An 18326-nucleotide genomic window follows, 5' to 3' on the forward strand; every position below is an offset into this window, starting at 1 on the left:
TAATTCTTGCTCCTCCAGGTCCCTCTTCTTTACAGATGGGCGAGGGAACTGTGCAGGGCTGAAATCCAGGGTCCCGGTCCCCGCCCACCACCATGGTAACGGTGCTATGCCCCGGAGTGGCGAACTCTTCCTCGCACCCATCGCCGCGCACCAGGGGCACAAAGGGACCCGGCCGCGGCAGTTTTGAAAATATCAAGGAAGTTGATCTGGGCTGGGGCCCAAGCGGTGACGACGAGGGAGGGCGGGAGGAGGAGGGAGGGATGCGCGCGAGGCCAGGACGGCGGCGGGCGCGGGGCAGCACAGCTCGCCCGGCTCCGGCGGGCAGCGCGGCGGCCCCAGCCTGCGACCCCCGGGATCCTCCTCCGGCCACGCTTGTGAAACTACACAGCGCCGCATGTATCCCCACACGAGCCCCAGTCCCGCGGGCCGTACCTAGGGGCGGCGGTCGTTGCCTGGGGAGGACCCCGGCTTCCTGCTCCATCCAAGGCTACTCCAGCACCACTGGGCCCTGCAGAGGCCCGTGCAGAAGGGACCATGAAAGGTAAGCAGACTCCCTGGGAGCACAGAGATCATCCATCCTTCTTCCTCCAAGGCACGGGCCAGGGGCACCCTGGCGCCTGGGCTGCAAGAGGGCTGAGAATCCCCAGAGCTGAAGAAGGTGTTCCAGGTCGGCCCCCCTGCCTCTTTTACTATCTTTGAAGAGAGAGTGAGGCGGAAGGTGGCGGAGGGTGGACGGGACAGGAAGAGTCCTGAGTCCGGGGGCGGGGAAAGGGGGAGAGAAAGAGAGTGAAGGTGAACGAACCTTCACACATGGCCCTTGATGTGCCGGCCTCCCCGCCATTGCTCACCCCTCAAAACAAATTTAAAGTCTAGAGAAGATTCCGATCCGGTTCCCAGGGAGCCCAGAAAGATGCTTGGTGGAGATCACAGCTGAGGTCCCATCCCAAGGGCTCCTGCAGGCCCCACCCAGGCTTAAGCTGCTCTCTTCCACTAACTTTGGCCCCTTCCCCTCAAGACAATCATGCCAGTCGGAGTCCTAACTGAGTCCTGTCCTTCCTGACATCTGAACCCTGTCTGACCCTCCCTGACCTCTGACCTGGGGACCACGAGCAAGCCCTGAGGGCCAGACAGAGTTGGGATGGAAGGAGAAACCCTTCTTGATTCCAAGCTGCTGCTCCTGGGTCCTGGAGAGCTCCCTTCCTAGCCAGGGGAGAAGCAGGCTTTGGAGGAATCATGAGGTTGGGGGTACGCTTTCTGGCGCCTGCAGGTAACCTTCCTCTAGCAGTTCCGACAGTGAGAACCTCACCACGCTTCCCTTCCTAAGAGGACCTTTGGGATGGTGTTCGGGGCTCCAAACTCCTCTCAGGTGTAGCTGGGCAGGGGCCGTTGTGCCAAGAGGTCAGGCCCCATCTGTCCAGCCTGTTTCATCTGGAGCAGCTGTGGTTTATCTCTTTGATACTCAAGGACTGGGCATTCAAGGGAAGGAAGAAACAAGGGCCTCACAGACAGCTCCCTGACTCAATTCAAACTCTGCATTGTAGAGCGTAGGAGACTGAGGCCCAGAGAATAGGGTTAACCCTGAATTTGCAGTACCCCCATGGGACCCGTACTTTGTTTAAGGTACCACCTATGGTATCTTGAAATTTATAATGTTTTTTTTTTTTTTAAACGGGGGATTCTCCCCTCTCCCCTAGTTTCATTTTGTATTGAGCCCCAGGAATTTCACAGCTAGTACTATGGAAAAGCAGCCTACAACTCATTGTTAGCCCAAGGGTCTGGAGCCCAGGACTCCAACCTTCAGTGCAGAAGAGACCCATCCCTTTCTGCTTCCATCCGTCCCTCAGGCGTCTGGCACATTCTGCCAATGCTTTCTGATGGCCTCGGGGGATCTTAGACTGACCTGGGTGAGCCAAGCAGTTGTGGGACTCCCACCAGCCCTGGGGAGTCCCCTTGGCAGATGAAGAAGAGCCTTGCCCATGGGCCCCTGCTCCTAGCTGCGGCATCCCTGGAGCGCTCTCCTCCCATCTGTAGTCCTGGGGGAGGCCGTTTTCTGAAAACTCTGAGGACACATCTCACTATAGTCCACAGGGCCACAGGCTGCCCTGGACCTTGCCGATGGTGCTAGGATGCTGTGTTTCTCAGAGTGCTTTTGACCCCCGCCACCCCCGGCCCCCAATTGCAGACAAAATATAAAAAGGCAACGATAGGGCTCAAAACTGTGCTGGGGACAAAAGAGCAATTTCGAATGAATATTTCTTAGGAGGTTCCCCAGTGAGGAACGGAGGCGACTGTGAATCCTGCCTGCTCACTCCTGCGCCAATTCTGGTGTCTCCCCAGATTCCAGGGTAACTCCCCTCCGCCAGCTTCAGGTTAGCTCTTTAGAAACCTTCAGTGATTTCCCGAGACACCCAGGGGCCTCAAGGGGTACAGAGCTGCCAGGGGAGAAAATGATTGACTCCCAGCATGCCTCTCGCCCAGCAGCCAGAAAGAGACATCACCTCTACCTATGATGGAAAGGGCAGGGTAAATGGAAACAGCAGATATTTGGCCTTTGTGATCTTCTGAGTGAAGCTTTTTTTTCTCACTGGAGTGAAAAAAAGCATGGTGCCCTTCTGAGGGAGGGAGGGGGACTTTCCAAAGAGGCCCTTCCCCAAGGGAGGCTGGCTTTTCTGGCTCCTTCAAGGCCCCACCAATCTTCCAATTACATCTGGTGGCAAAGACCCACAACGTCCCCTGCTCAAAGCAAACACAGTGATGTGATGTTTTGTGGAGGGAGGGAGCATTGGTGGGCATAGTATTTAAACCAGAAAACAGGTCTGCTGAGCACCCCAATGTCAGTCAGGGCCCTGCTCTGGCAGCCGACATGTTTTCTGCTGAGGGGGCTCCTGCCTGACAGTGGCTGGCCAGGCCTCCCAGGTAGCGGTGGTGTCTTTTTATGTAAGCTGCTGGCACCTGGCCTCTCTCACACCTAAACCTAGGAGCAAACAGCTGCTGCAAACCTCTGGGTGACAAGCCCACCTCAGAGTTTCCCGCTGACTTGTGAGCCATTAACAGCCACCTGTGACAGGGGCATGACAGAAAGCTCTCCCAGAGCCTCGCAGAAGGAGCCTGGTTGGCTATAAAGGCAGAAGCTCAAACTTCAAAGATGCCCAATCTGCAGCTCAGATGTGTCTCTCCAGTCCCGGTTCGGGTCTTTGTCTTTTCCGGCTCTGGGCCCCTTTCTCCTGAATGTTCCATGAGGCCCGGGAGCTCTGGGCCCCAGTACCACTTGGGGAGCAGAAGTGATGTGGTGGGCAGTGGCGGGAAGCATGTGCTTGGTGTGTGTCTCTGTCCCTGAGAGACATGTGGCTCAGCTGCCTGCCCATGCGAGAAGGGCATAGTCAGGCTCCAGCACTCTCCAGGAGCCATTCCCCAAAACTGAGAGAGGATCCTGAAACACAGAGTAAGAGCAGGCAGGGAGGAAAGGAGGTGGAAAAAATACGGCCCTGTGGGACTGGAGAGACGGTTCAGTAGTTAAGAATGCTGGCTGCTAGGGGTTGGGGATTTAGCTCAGTGGTAGAGCGCTTGCCTAGCAAGCCCAAGGCTCTGGGTTCTGGGTTCGGTCCTCAGCTCCGGGGGTGGGGGGAAAATAAAATAAAATGAGAATGCTGCTCTTCCAGAGTGCTGGGCTCTGATTCTCAACACCCGTATGGTGGCTCACAGCTGTCGGTAACTCCAGTTCCAGGGGATTTGATGCCCTCTTCTGGCCTCTGAGAGCACCAAGCACACACATGGTGCACAGACCTACATGTGGGCTACTTTGCCTACATGTATGAAATAGAAATAAATTAGTAAAACAAAAATACAATCCTGTGATTGACATTTGATTTTGGCCAAAAGGCTGAGAAACTTCACACTGTGAAGGCCACCCCTCAGCTTGCCCTGGAAAAAAAGTTATGCTCATTCATGAGGCAGCAGGCTATAGCCTCCATCCCCAGAATTCTGGGCCCAGAAAGGAGACCACGGTCAAAAACAAGGAGCTAATGGCAGGAGCCACAGAGGTCATAGGAACTTGGATGTTAGAGGTCAGCTCCAAACCATTAAAATTTCTCACACAAAAGTTCTTCCCTGCTCTCCATCTGTGGTAACTTTAAGACCAGAAGACTCGTATCTCAGAGCTAATTTGTAAGAGAGGAAAAAGCACGCTGCCTTGTAACAGGCACTGGTGGGTAGCTTGGCAGTTCCCATGGATGCACAGCTGGTCTGGGTGTTAGAATTGGCGTCTGGGGTGGTAGGATGGGCCCTGAACTCTTGCATACACTCCACCTGCATTCAATTATGTTGTGCCCCGTGTGTGTGTGTGCATGCGTGTGTGTTGAGGTCAGCCCAGTCTAGCGCAGACAAGCTTTATTACGGCACACCACAGGGCCCACTCCCCTCATCAAGTAGGCTGGATGATGCCACAGAGAGGTATCAGAATACGGGGTTTCATAAGCATTCTGTCTGCCCATTCTCTGCACTCAAGACAGCTCATAATACTTGTTTATTGAATCATGTGTTAACTGTAAACACACACTATGCTGAGATCTTTTAAATCAAGAATCATGCCATGCTATCCTCAGAATTGAGCCCAGGAAGTTGATAAAATGCATGCTTCTATTTAGTGAACATGTATTGACCAGATGTTAGATGCCAGGGTTCTTGTACTCTTGGAGACTAGAGTCCAAGAAAGATACAAAGAAGAGCTTGGATACCACCCTTCCTCTCAAGGAGCTTTCTTTTTGCTAGGACACAGGTTTATACCCCATAATTATTATAAAAGAGGCTGAAAGTGACCAGCCTTACAAAAGAAGCATCAAGGAAAGAGTACATACCTGTGTACTTTTCTGGCTGGTTTTTTGGGTTTTTTGTTTTTGGGTTTTTTTGTTTTGTTTTGTTTTTGTTTTTTGTCTTTTTGGATGTTCCTTGGCCTTGGATGTGAACTCCTGGGGTCTCACTGGGCACTTTCCCAAGTGGACCCAGAATGAGTGTCCCATACACAGTTCCCCAAAGTCCTGGCCAGTGTTTCCAGTAATGTCAACATCTCTATTGGAGACTGCAGACCTTTTTGCAGAGTTCAAGGAAAGTACCCTCACTCCCATCTGAACCCAGTCGGGACAGCTGCTTATTCTGGGATGTCACACTACCCCTTCCAGACAGCCGATCTTTGTGGGAGACCTGCTTCGGGGGATGAGACCCAGCAGCTGAGAAGGAAGCCACGTGGCTAACTGTGTAATCAGGACAGGTGGCGGGGAAAGACAAAGGGAGGCCACGGGGAGTGGACTCCGGGGTCCCAGGGCAAGTGCACGAATGTTCAGAAAAGCTTCAGTTACGAGTTAAGGGTGGGGCAACTTGGATCAGAGAGCTTGGGAGAGGCTAGAAGTGGTGTCAGTGAGTGTTGAGCCTTGGGTACTTGAGGAAGTAGGCTGGCGGGTGGTCAGATTTGCCTAGAGTCGAGGGCTTGCAAAGAGACGCCGAAGGCCATGGGCCAGGGCAGCCTTGTGCCCCCTGTTGTCCTTGGAGAACCTGAAAGGCTTGTCAGAAAAAGGCACATTTGACATCGCTCACTAGGCTCACCTATAACTTTATTCCTCTTCTAACTTTATCCTGTGTTGGGAAACCTACTTTCAGAGGGTGAGAGGATGAGAGTAAGCTCACAATGAAGCTGAGAGGCATGCTTGAGGACACAGGCAAAGAACTAAACCTGGAAAGTGGGGTGGGGGGGTGATTCGTACCTTTGGTGGTGATCAGAGGTGAGGGGGACTTAGCAGGCTGTGAGGAAGCTGGCTGCATGGGGGAGAGTGAGGCCAAGGGGCGGGGACTTCGGCGTGAGGGTTTCAGGAGAATGGAAGGGGGTTCTTGGAGTAAGAAATGAAGCTGGGACTGAAGAGGTGGCCAGCACTCAATGGAAGACAGAGGGACAGAAGAAAAGGGGAGAGAGCAGAAACAAGGAGATGATGGAGGAAGAGTGGGAGACCCCGTCAAAGGAGATGGAGGAAGAGTGGGAGACCCCGTCAAAGTTGATGGAGGAAGAGTGGGAGACCCCGTCAATGGTGATAGAAAAAGAGTGGGAGACCCTGTCAAAGGTGTGGAGAAGCATTCATAAGACTTGGACATTTACTTTCCTAGATGGTTATTTTGTAAATTCAAAAACTTCAAAAAGGAGGGCAAATACAGCACTTACGAAATCCCCACATCCCAGAGCTGACAGATGGCAAGACATAGATGGACATATTTTCATAAAACTTTATATAGACCTTCCCCCACTACAAAGATAAGATACTATCTATATTACTTTGTCTTACACAGTTTTGTTATTTTTACATTTTTAAGTTTGTTTTTTGGTGGGCTTGCCAGTGTGTGCTATGGTATAGATTCCATTTGGTGGCGTTGGCAGTATGTGCTGTGGTATGAATTCCACAGTTCACAGGCAGAAGTCAGAGGGCAACCTCTGGGAGCTAGTTTTCTCTTTCCATCATGTGGGTTCCAAAGACGGAACTCAGGTCATCAGGTTTGGCAGCAAGTGCCTTTACCCACGGAGCCACCTCACCAGCCCTGTGTGTAGCTTTTTAAATTAACACAAGGTAATGGGGATGTAGACTCATAGTAGAGCTTGTGCTTGGTATATTCAAAGCTCTGGGTTCAATCTCTAACATTAAAATATTTTTAAAGAGCTGGAGAGATGGCTCAGAGCTTAAGAGCACTGGCTGTTTCTTCCAGAGGTCCTGAGTTCAATTCCCAACAACCACATGGTGGCTCGAAAGCATCTGTAATGAGATCTGGTGCCCTCTTCTGTCATGCAAGTACACATGCAGGCAGAACACTGGATACATAATAAAGAAATAAATCTTAAAAATATTTTTAAAGAATTTTTAGAAGGGATGCATATATTTTCCCCAGTAATAAACATAAATCTACGTTTTTATGGAACATTTTTGTAATGTTCCATGGTATGATTCTGCAATAGTTCACGGGCATTGAAGCCATCCACATTTCCACTAGGTTTATTATAGCACTCAGTGGTCAACTCTGTAGGCACTTTTGCTGGCTGCATAGTTATCCTTTTAGGAAAGTTCCTAGAAGGGACACTGAGTCAGAGGAGAATACTCATTTGCATATGGTCAACTTAACCCTGATCTGTTCTAAATCCACATGGGTCCCCTCCCACACTGTCCACTTGTGCTTGAGTAAGAAGCAGATGGATTGAGGGCGCCAGTGAAAGATAAAGAAGTTAGACCGCAGTCATCAGTCTTTTTAGAACTTCTGCTGCCTGGGGTGGGGCTGTCTTCCACAGTGCAGAGAAAACAGGCTGAGCACCAACAGCCTGCCCAGGAGAGAGCTACAGGCTCTCTGACCCTGCAAAAGGCTCTTGTTGGGGTTCAAGATGGGTTGTGGGTAGGTGGAGAACAAGTGTACAGGCTTAGTGTGGTAGAGACTGGGAAGGCGTGGGGGCAGGGTGCAAAGGGAGGTGCTGGAGCCCATTTGTGAGGAGGAATGGCAGTCGTGCTCCAGAGAGTGAGCAGGCTGAGCTGCAGCCAGCCAGCGTGGAGCTTGAGACCCGCAGATTTCAATTAAGAAGCTTCAGCTCGGTGTTGCTCCATTCACAGGTACGGCAGGAGGAGGAGGAGGAAAGAATAATCCAACCCAGCACTGGTACTATCCAGAGCAGCATTCTCCAACACAGGGCACCTCTGAATCCTCATTCCACAGGATCAATCAATGAATGTTTTTCCAGATTGACAGGAAGTTCTGAGGTCAAGTCAGTCTGAGAAACACAGAATTAGACATGCATTTAAATGTCTTTCTTTTTCCCTCAAGACTTCTTTTTGAAATATTTGCTAAAAGCTTTTTATTTTTCTTCCCCCCACAAAGGATGTTTTGGAACCATGCTCTGTGAACACACTTTGTAAAAAGGGTTTCTTGGAAGTTGGAAATTGGTCCTGAGGGGGATGGGGGTTGGGACGTGGTAATAGATGACAGCTGTGATTGGGTTCAGGATAGGAAAATAACCCTACCCAAAGTGGCTGCGACCCTTAATCTACATGGGAGTGTGCCTTATGCTGCTCTTATTGCTGCATTCTCGGCATCCATAGCCCAGGGAGAACACCGCTGTTGTCTTACAGAAGAGGAGGCTCTGAGGAGGAGGGTGTCACAGGAAAGGCATCAGGGAACCTGAGAAGTGAGAAAGGGTGGCATTCCACAGAGCGGATTGGCAACAAGGATAAAGCAGACTGCCAACTCCCATCTCTACCATCCCACTAGAGTCTTGGGGCTCCAGGGAGTGGAGGAGGGGCTGTTTCTACTTAAGATTCTAGTGTAGGTGTGATCGGGATGGTTGCTGCCTGGGCTGAAAACTCCTAGCTCTCTTCTCAAAGAGATGTCATGTCATCCATTGGGGAACTGCTTAGAAATAGGGTAGACATTGGGGTTAGCAGAGGGTTAGAGTTAGCTTAGGCTACCCCTAAGTTAGGATGACTGTGAAAACCATGGGATCCCAAATGCCAACAGTTAGTAACAAGGGAGAGGAAACGGGAGAATATTGTTTAGAGAAAGGAATTTATCCTTGCTTAGGATAAATCAAGAATGAACTCACAATGTCTAGAGCCACCAAGAACACAGCGAGAGGTCACAGAGAGAAGGTCCAGAAGGAGGTGGCAGGGATAGAAGGGACCTAGATCCTCGCAACAAATAAGTATAAGGGTGAAGACTAACCAGGAAAGGGGTTGAGAGTGAAGATACCACAGGAGCACCGAGCCTGGCAGAGCCAGCTTACTGAGCTGGGCACACGGATCGGAACCAGAGGCCTGGCTTCCTTGGAGCTGAGAGGGACAGAAGATTCCCACCAGGCTTCAGAGGAACCCACAAAGCCATGGAGAGGGGCAGTAGCAGGCGGCTTCTGATGAAAACAACCCTGGGACCCTAATTATAGCATTCCCCGACCTTAAACTATAGCTGTCCTGAAACTTTAAATATAGCATTGGCTCCTGAGAAGGTTTCCCACATCTTTATTTTTCCTGTCCCAATTGGCTGTTTGGAAAACCCACTCTGAACTCGGCTGAAGGTAGTCATCAAAATATGTTCTTTGGAGTGCCCAAAGAAAGACCTTTTTTATTCCTCGAATCTCCCCCTTCTGACTTGTGCAGAAGAATTTGATCCAGGGGGGTGGGGGGAAGAAAGGATGAATCAATCACACATTTCTTGGTCAACCAGAAGAAAGCTTGTGTCAGGGACCGTGTCTGGGTGAGCAGATGGCTAGCACTAGAACATCCCGGATGTTTTCTACCTACAACAGGAAAAGTTGAACCAGGCTCGACCCTGAGAAAGTCAGCAGCTACTGCAACCAGGTGCCAAGACATGCACCTACCAATCCAATATTCTACCTGGCTCTTGCAAGCAAAAGCTTAAAAACAAGGAATCCCTCCTCTCTGGCCTTCCTTCTGGCATTTAAGTTGAAGATTACGCCCCCAGGTACCAGTGGAACAGAAGCCCTTTCAACCCTGCAGTGTTTGCTGTTACCTTATGAAGCTGGCTGGCAACACTGGCCTTTAAAGGCTGTTTGATGTTTTTCCTTTTTTTCCAAGCACATTGCCTGCAATGTGGGCCACATGAAGAGTAGCACCCGGCTGGCGTCTTCTCTAGGTGAAAGCACTCCAACATCGTCACAGTTCAGATTCCTTGTGGCCTTGGGACAAGAGAGGCAGTGACTGGTTCCCAGAGCCTTAGATATTTGCCCTTTCATGATTCCCAGGCACCATGCTGTTCTAGGTGTCCCTCAGAGGGGCTTCACAAAAGTTTTTAGGTCTAGAAATGTCTTGTCCGCTCCAGTGTCCTCGTCCAAGCCCAACCTGTTCCTGATGCTGAGAGCTGTAGGAGGGAGAAGAGAAAACACACAGCATGTACCTGCAATGGAGGCAACTCCTTCCTGGAAGCTTAGCCTGCTCTGGACACCTCTGTCCTATTAGAACAAGGCTCTCCTTGCTGTTCTGGACACCCAGCCACCCTTATATTTTACAGAAAGGTCACCATAACTTTGGGCAAATCCAGAGTCCTAAATGTCACATATGTTCTTGTCCCTACCCTCCCACCCACTCCTCACCCAAACAGGAATCCTTCTGGTTTTAGGAAAAGAATGTCTTATCCAGTCTCTAGCTAGCTCTGTAGAAGGCAGGGAAGCCCCACCTAAGCTCTGCTGCCTCCCTCGGCCCCCCTCCTCCCCACTTCCATTTCCTGGCAGTTCAAGCCTGAAGCCCCCGAGCGATCATTTTGGCTCTGGCGTGTTAAGCTCTTGCAAACCCCACGCATCAACACTCCCTTGGCCATAGAGAATACCAAGAATAAAACAGATTGAAACCATATTTCTAATGGTTAATCTTCACTTGTTTTTAAATTAAAACGAGCTCATGATTGAACCAGCAGAGAACGTTCAGGCCTTCAGCAAGAGTCAGCAAGCTACCTTGACTGACGCCCAGGCAACATCAGCCCTGGGCTGACCTGAAGGAGGTGACACAGTGCTGGGGGGGGGGGTTGTCTGATGAGTAAACAGACGGCAGGTCTGGGTGAAAGGGTCCTACCCCAGCTCTCATGTGCAGTCCGGTAGATGCTGCATGTGTGTTGGGGTCTGGCCCCAGATTCCTGGACACCGAGGAGCCATTACCATCCTAGGGTCTTTGTAATGGGATAGCAGTGACTCTGACTTGTAAGTTCCCTTCTGAGAGCTAGTATACCCAACACCAAATCAGCTCGGCCCAGAAAGCTGGGAAAATGGGGTGATGAAGGAAAACTGTTCTCCTGCCTCAGGGGAGCACATTTGGCCCGGCACCAGGGGTGTGCTCTGCTTCCCTTCTGGTTTCCTTTCATCTTCTCACCAGCGGGGATTTCCTCACTCTCCTGTCTGCAGGTCCATCTGGTCCCCAACCAGAACAAGCTCAATGAGACATAAACACACGGAGTTTGGGCTTACAAAAGACTTGGCTTGAGGGAGCCCCGCAAATGCTTTGGATTATGTTCTCATTAAAGCGAGAGAGGCTAAAGTGGTAAGCTGCCGAAGCGTTCCAGATATGGGCCGACCAGAGTCCCTCCGGGCAGGGCTCGGCACTGGACAGCAGGAAGTCGGGGGACTAGGAAGAGGAGAAGCCCTCCGTGGGGGCTGGGGAGGGCTATGAGTTAAGGAGCAGCTGAGATGTCATCACGGGGAAGAGAGCCAACTCAGGAACTGTCACTTCCCCTCGGTGGACCGACCGCTCTTTGCGGGACAGGAAAGTGGTGGTCCTTATTAACTCCCGTTTGCTAATGGCAGGCAATTTGAGGGGCTCTCACTGGGGGAGCAAGGGTGTGACAAAACTGCCCTGGGAGGGGTGTGTTGCTGAGGGCTGGTGTCAGCCAGGCTTCATTTAAATCATCCCAGATTCCTTGCAAAGGCTATAAACAGTGGAGTGATGAAATACGCTCTGGAGCCAGAACGGGGAGGAGGCCCTGTTATGAGGGAGGGCCGAGAAGCACCACTGGGGGGAGAAATGAAGGACATGGACAGGAAGGAAGGGGACGCTCTCTGAGGGGCTCAGCGGGAAGATCTGAGCAGGCCTCATAGCACAGTGTTCTAAAGAGCTCCTCGCCTGAGCCACCCTAGCTAGCGGCTGAGGTGTTAGTTGGACAAGCACAGAATGGCCCCAAGAATTCTAGTCCTCCTAGCCCCGAAGCTTTTGGGAAAGAGATCATCACCCTGTAAGCTGTAAGCTGCCCGGGCCAAGCAATCCTTGTAAGCCGCTGGCAGATTGATGGAGGGTCACAACCCAAGTTGCAAAGCAAAGCTGAAAAGGTTGATTCCATGGGGTTGCACGTAAAAAAAAAAATGCGTGTACCCCATTAAACTGTGCGTCTCATCCCTATTTTCCTCTCCCACTCTGCCATTCTTCTTTACAGTGCTTACCAACATACACACACACACACACACACACACACACACACACACACACACACACACTCACTTCCTCATCCAGCTATCAAACCCAGAGACTAATTTCTCTAATTTTTTTTATACCATATCCTTCTCAGCCTACTTGTAGGGATCAATTAAGGCAGTGGAGTAGGGGTGTTTTTAAGGCCCAACACTTCCATCTTCAGCCTCCCTCAACGCAGAATTCCTCTGGAGGTGAGGCTCTGAGTCTTGGGATCATGAGAGCTGCTGATGTCTTCAGGTGTAGCGGTAGAAACACCGGCAGAAAGCATGATGAAAAATTGTTCCGGTTTCAAAGCCAACGTTGTTGCCCCTGTCTTTGAATCATCAGCCTGCCCGCCCTTAGGACTCAAGCCCCGGGCATGAGAGCTGCCTGCTGAGTTCCACAGAGGCTCAATCCACAACCCTGGAGTACATGCAGCAAGGGACAGTTGAGCTGTGACAGACCCGGCGGGGGGGGGGGGGGGGGGGGACGCTAAGCAGAGGGGGCTTATGGCAGTGATGGGACCCTCCTTCCCTCCTCCCCGACGAGTCCGCTCAAGGTTGCCTCTCCTTCTCAAGTGTTCTTGCCCACTGTCTTGGGTTTTTTTTTTTCCTGTCACTGTGACAAAATATTCTGACAAAAGAAACTTACAGGAAAAAGGGTTTCTCTGGCTCACAGTTAGAGGTACAGTCCATCATGGTGAGGAAGTCAAGACAGCGTGAGCCCGAATCATCTGGCCACACCATCCACAGTCAGGAAGCAAAGAGTAATGAACCTCTCAGCTCCCTTTCGCCGTATATTCCAGGATCCCAGCTAGGGAATGGTGTCACCCACCATAGACAGGTCCTCCCACCTCAAGTAATTCTAATCAAGATAATCACACTCTAGTCATGCCCAGGGGCCCATCCCCAGGTGAACATAGATTCTGATAAATTGACAATGAACTTCATCAAGCACCCCATCTTCTCTGCATCACAGTTTCCCAGTTGATTGCAGAGGCCACGGAGGGCAGTGTTGGGGACATGAAGACACAGGCGCCAAAGGTCGACAACCCCCCCCCCCAGGGCTGTTGGTCATTGTTACAGCCCTCAAAGTTCTTCCGGCTCAGTGAAGGGCCTGTCCCTTCGCCTTTCTACCCTCTGATCTTGTAGTTGCAAGAGCAATACTTCTGGAGAGCTTTTGTTCCTCACTCACAGTTACAGTATGTGGGCCAGAGAGGGAAGATTTTTGAGTCCAGATCTTGGCTTCTCCACTTGTATTGTGTGTGTGCCGTTAGTAACATTCTTAATGTCTTTGGCTCTCAGTCTCTTTGACCATAAAACTGATACTTTAGGCTGTAAAATTTATAGGATTGTCATGATGGCTGCCTTGAGGCCAGACCCAACACTTCACCACATTTCAAAAATGAAACCGAGGAAAGCAAACTGGCTGCTTCCAGCATATTCTTTGAGCTTTAAACTTGAGGTAAGAGGTAAACGACAAATGTATTACCAAATGCTCAGCTAAGATGAAAGAAAAGAGAAGTCTCCAAGGATTAAGCAAAACAAGTCCCAAAGAAGGTGAATTCTTGGGAGAGAAACAAGAGGAGGAGGATGGGGGAAGGGAAATGGGGAGGGCAGAGACATTTAAACCAGGAGCTCAAGCCGGAGGGGAAACAAATATAGGGTTGAGTGACCGTATCATGGGCATGGAGTCTGCAACGTATGAGCTGATGGGAACATGTGACCATGAGTCCTACAGGGGGCAGCTGGGCCGCAGCTCCCACAGCAAATCCTGGCCCCCAGAAGCTGTCCCTCTTGAGCACTGCCATCACTGTGTCTTGCTCACCTTGGGACAGTCCAAGACCTTTCTGATTGGTCATGACACTCACTCTGATTGGTCAGTGTCAGGCCACACCTCTCAGTAAAGATTCTAACGTGTATCCCAGCTGGTTCCTCTAAAAATGGGGAAGGAGAGGAACAGAGGCTGAGGGAAAAGGGCCATTTGGCAGAAATGGCCAGAAAACCCAGCATCTCCAGACTCCAAGTAGAGTCTCCATGTGTGTGTGAGTGTGTGGGTGTGTGGGTGTGTGTGTGTGTGTTAGGAGCTGAACCAGGGCATCATACATTGCAAATACTTGCTTTACCCCTGAGGTACAGTGTCCATCCACCACAAGCCTTTCACCAACAATTTTTCAATGTACAAGATAAAATATGGAGATAATTGGAGTTAAAAACTCATAAACACATTTGTTTTTATTATGAGACCCATTGGGGTATGCCAGCAGATTGGTATATGCCATGTAGTTAGAAGTACAATTTTTTTTTTTTTTTTGGTTTTTCGAGACAGGGTTTCTCTGTGTAGCTTTGCGCCTTTCCTGGAACTCACTTGGTAGCCCAGGTTGGCCTCGAACTCACAGAGATCCGCCTGGCTCTGCCTCCCGAGTGCTGGGATTAAAGGCGTGCGCCACCACCGCCCGGCTTGAAGTACAATTTTTATGTCCTTCTTTGAGAGAAACTTGTTAATTACCTTATTATCAAAATATCTTTATAGTCCAATCCAGTAAATTCACTTGCAGGAATTGTATAAAGTCATTAAAGTATAAAAAAAGAGGAATTTTTTTTTAACCAGTCATTTGAGCTGTAGCTTCAGGTGCCGTGGCAATGATATATATAGCTTGGGGATGGAGAGATGGCTCAGCAGTGAAGAGCACTTGCTGCTCTTCCAGAGGACTGGAGTTAAGTTCCCAACACCCTTGTCAGGAGGCTCACACTGGCTACAACTCCACCTCCAGGGGAATCCTATGCCGCCTTCTGGCCTCTGTGAGCATTGCACCTACTTGCACATACCCACATACCCTACACAGGCACACACACATATACACATAATTATAAATAAAATATTTTTAATTACGTATATGGCTATTGTCAAGACCTGTAAGCAGAACTTTCTCTTGAGAAGCCCACAGTCAAACTTGGGTATGTCTGTTCTTCCTGAGTATCTCTCTGTTGATGATCAGACCTAAACCTACGTTAAAATCTCATCTTAATGAGCTCTAACTCTTCGTTTTTAAAAAAAAAAAAACATGCTAGTTATGACATGTCTGTGCATGCACATACACTGCAGACTAAATGAATAAAAGAATTTACATTTAAATATTTAAATAAATAAAACTATTTTTTAAAAGTGGGGGTCAAAGATGCCTCGTCTAAGTAATTTAGGTTCCATCCTTGGCTTTTATCCCCATTTCCCAGAGCAAAGTCCAAGTTGGTCCCAAAGTTGCTCTTCCTCTTTATTAGAACACCTTCCTCATCATCATTTTCCTAGGAAGAGGAGATAGGGGGGGAGGGAAGAACAGTTTTCTCAATAATGAGACACCTCACTTAGGTCTTATTTAGGAATCACCTGATTCTGGACCCCTTTGACACCTCAGTGAGTCTCCAGTGAAGTACATACAGGAGGCAGAATGTACTCATCCCTTATCTGCCCACCCGTTGATTTCTGTTTCCTCCTTCCTAGCTTGACTGGACACAGTCTTGGAGCCCATGCAGGGCCAAATCAGATTTGTGCCTGCAGCAGGCAAATTCTGCTTCTGTTCCATGTGCTGGGCCAATCGACACATTGTTATATCTCTTTGTTCCACCCCTAGGGGTCTGAGCAAGGTGCAGACTAGGTGGGCCTGTGTGTCTTTCTAGACTGTGGGAGATGGGCACATCTCACACCAGATAGGTGAGATGTCTCAGTAACTTGGCTTTCTATGTCTTAGCTTTGCCCCATTTCTCAGCTTACATCAGCTTACATTGGACCTAGGGACTGGGTGGGCATGGGATGTGAGCCTTGATACCAGATGGGAAGCTAGAGAGGGAAGGAGTGGCTTGGTGGCCAAGGTAGTGTGTAGCTAGAGATTTCCTGCCTGGCCCACAGTCAGGACAAATCTCTGTCACCCACCAGTTCCACAGCCGCTCAGACCCAACCAAGTGAACACAGAGACTTATATTGCTTACAAACTGTGTGGCCGTGGCAGGCTTCTTGCTAACTGTTCTTATAGCTTAAATTAACCCATTTCTATAAATCTATACCTTGCCACATAGCTCGTGGCTTACTGGCATCTTCATATGCTGCTTGTCATGGCGGCGACTGGCAGTGACTCCTTCCGCCTTCCTGTTCTTTCTTTTCTCCTCTCTGTTAGTCCCACCTATACTTCCTGCCTAGCCACTGGCCAATCAGTGTTTTATTTATTGACTGATCAGAGCAATTTGACATACAGACCTTCCCACAGCAGTAGGGTCTGACCCAACTGGTTCCATTGCAGTGAGATCAGCTGGCAGTGACAGGGATGTACTGTGCATTACTGAAGAGGACCCGGCTGGTGAAGACGAGGACATGCCATCCTTCCCATGCACCCAAGAAGGTAAGTACTCAGGGACTCCCTATCTCCTCCATGAGCTGAGAGTTCACTGCCTTCATCTCTAGACTGGTGAGCAATGTGTCCGAATGTGTGGTACCAGAATTCTTGCCCTCATTTTCCTACTGTTCCTTGGAGAGGGAAGGGCAGAGCGGTGCGGCCTAGGACTGTGCAGTATGGATGAAATCAGCATTTGGTGGAAGTGTCAGATGCCTCCAGGGCTCCCCCTGAGCCCTTACAGGAACCCTTACCAACTCCCCTAGCTCTGTGCCCAAGGCCTGTCTTCCACTTTGCTGCTCCTGCTATTTGAGTTGCTGGTTGGACTAGGGCCCTCAGTGGCATTCGGTATAGATTACACCTTACATCCTTTCCCTGACTGGACATTGTACGCACCCCGTGATGCCCCAGGCCCGCCCTCAGAATTCTGAATTGATTCTAGTGCACCATGTGGACCAGGCACTAGGTGTTTAATCACTGCTGTAGTCATCATTTACAGCTAAGCCGAACTCACCTTGGGGCCTTCATACGCTCTCAGTGGGCGCTGGTCATCTCCCAGAGTTCCCAGGAACACCTGCTCCCTCTCCCCTCTGTGCAGCAACCTGACTGGTGGACTTGAACTCCCTGTTTGGTTTCCAAAACAGCCACAGCTTATTTGTCCAGTTTGAAATCTGGTGACCAGCTTCTGGCGTGCCTGGGGCTGAGGGAGTCCCCAGGAGTGGGGCGTTACATCTTAACCCCGACACACTCTCTAAAGCATCACGATTTGCCCCTAATGAAGAATTATCATGGCAGGAGAGTTCCAGTCCTGTAACCCAGAAAGTCATGGGCAAACTGGGTTGTGGTGAGCACGCAAGAGAGCATAGCATTAGGCAGGAGGGCGAGCAGGCTGCTGGGATTGTGGACCACTGGCAGGACCCGTGTAGAGAGGAAAGGCATCTTGCCACTTCGTGGGCTAAAGGAAGATACTGCCAAGAAAGAAGGGCTGGTAAGGAGGGGGTCGGGTAGTCTCTGTCTCCTCTATTCCAGAAAGTTCTAGACATTCAGTCTAGGTAGGAGCAAGTAAGGGATAAAAGTGGAAAACTCCCACTGTGAGCCCAGCATGAAAAGTGATGAGGTAGGCCAGAACAGGAACATGGAACTGAGCGTTCCACTCCAGCCTCCACCACCAACCCAAGCCACCACCGTCTCCTTGTCCTCTGCAGGCCGGCCAGGACCCCACTGCAGCCGCTGTCAGAAGAACTTGTCTTTGCACACGTCGGTGAGGATCCTGTACCTCTTCCTGGCTCTGCTCCTGGTGGCCGTGGCTGTGCTGGCTTCGTTGGGTGAGTTCAGAGTTCCTTGACCCTGGTTGCTCGGGAGTGGCTGATTAGATTTCTACACCAAAAACGACCCCCGAGGAGACAAGCACTCCACATCTGTCTCCTGCAACCCACACAAGCATCTTCCTGGCTCTGGACTTTATTGTGGTTAATCCTCTAGGAGATTAGACTTGCTTCTAATCCCTGGTTAAGGGTTAGCTATGGGGTTTTGAGTAGAAGAGGATAACCAGATGAGTTTGACAGGTCTGTGTTGGAATCATTTGGGAGTTTTCAGAACTACTGATGCCCTCTCCTATTCCCAGGGTAATAGAGTGGATCCATAACTTTCAGCTCTCCAGGTGAATCTGTTGTAGAGCCCTGGATTTTGACCACTGGGTCAAGTGGCTTCTAAGACCATCCATGGTCTGTGTGTGTGTGTGTGTGTGTGTGTGTGTGTGTGTGTGTGTGTGTGTTGTTCAAGATAAGACTGGGTACCACCTGCATCAAGCTTGCCTTCAGTATTCATTAAAATGTAAATGTCTGGGTCTTACTAAGACCTACAAAATCAGAGTCCTGTAGGTGAGGCCAGGAGACCCGACTTTCGGTGCTTCTCATATAGGGTGCCGTCAGTGTGACCACGGTGCTATCATGTGGCTAGGTCCAGGTAGATTCCACTTTCTAGATTCTAAG

General features: G+C 50.2%; 1 protein-coding gene across 1 annotated transcript in view; it reads left to right on the forward strand.

The window, feature by feature from the left end:
* The first annotated feature begins 277 nt into the window (after positions 1-277).
* The window catches only part of Scara3 (scavenger receptor class A member 3), a 34646-nt gene continuing 16597 nt past the window's right edge, over positions 278-18326 (forward strand). Inside the window, exons 1-3 of the mRNA XM_028890020.2 lie at positions 278-541; positions 16246-16344; positions 17541-17660. Of these exons, the coding sequence (XP_028745853.1) occupies positions 535-541; positions 16246-16344; positions 17541-17660 (226 nt within the window). The 5' untranslated portion in view covers positions 278-534. The remainder of the gene's footprint in view (positions 542-16245; positions 16345-17540; positions 17661-18326) is intronic.

Source organism: Peromyscus leucopus, chromosome 9, assembly GCF_004664715.2.
Source record: "Peromyscus leucopus breed LL Stock chromosome 9, UCI_PerLeu_2.1, whole genome shotgun sequence".
NCBI lineage: Eukaryota > Metazoa > Chordata > Mammalia > Rodentia > Cricetidae > Peromyscus > Peromyscus leucopus.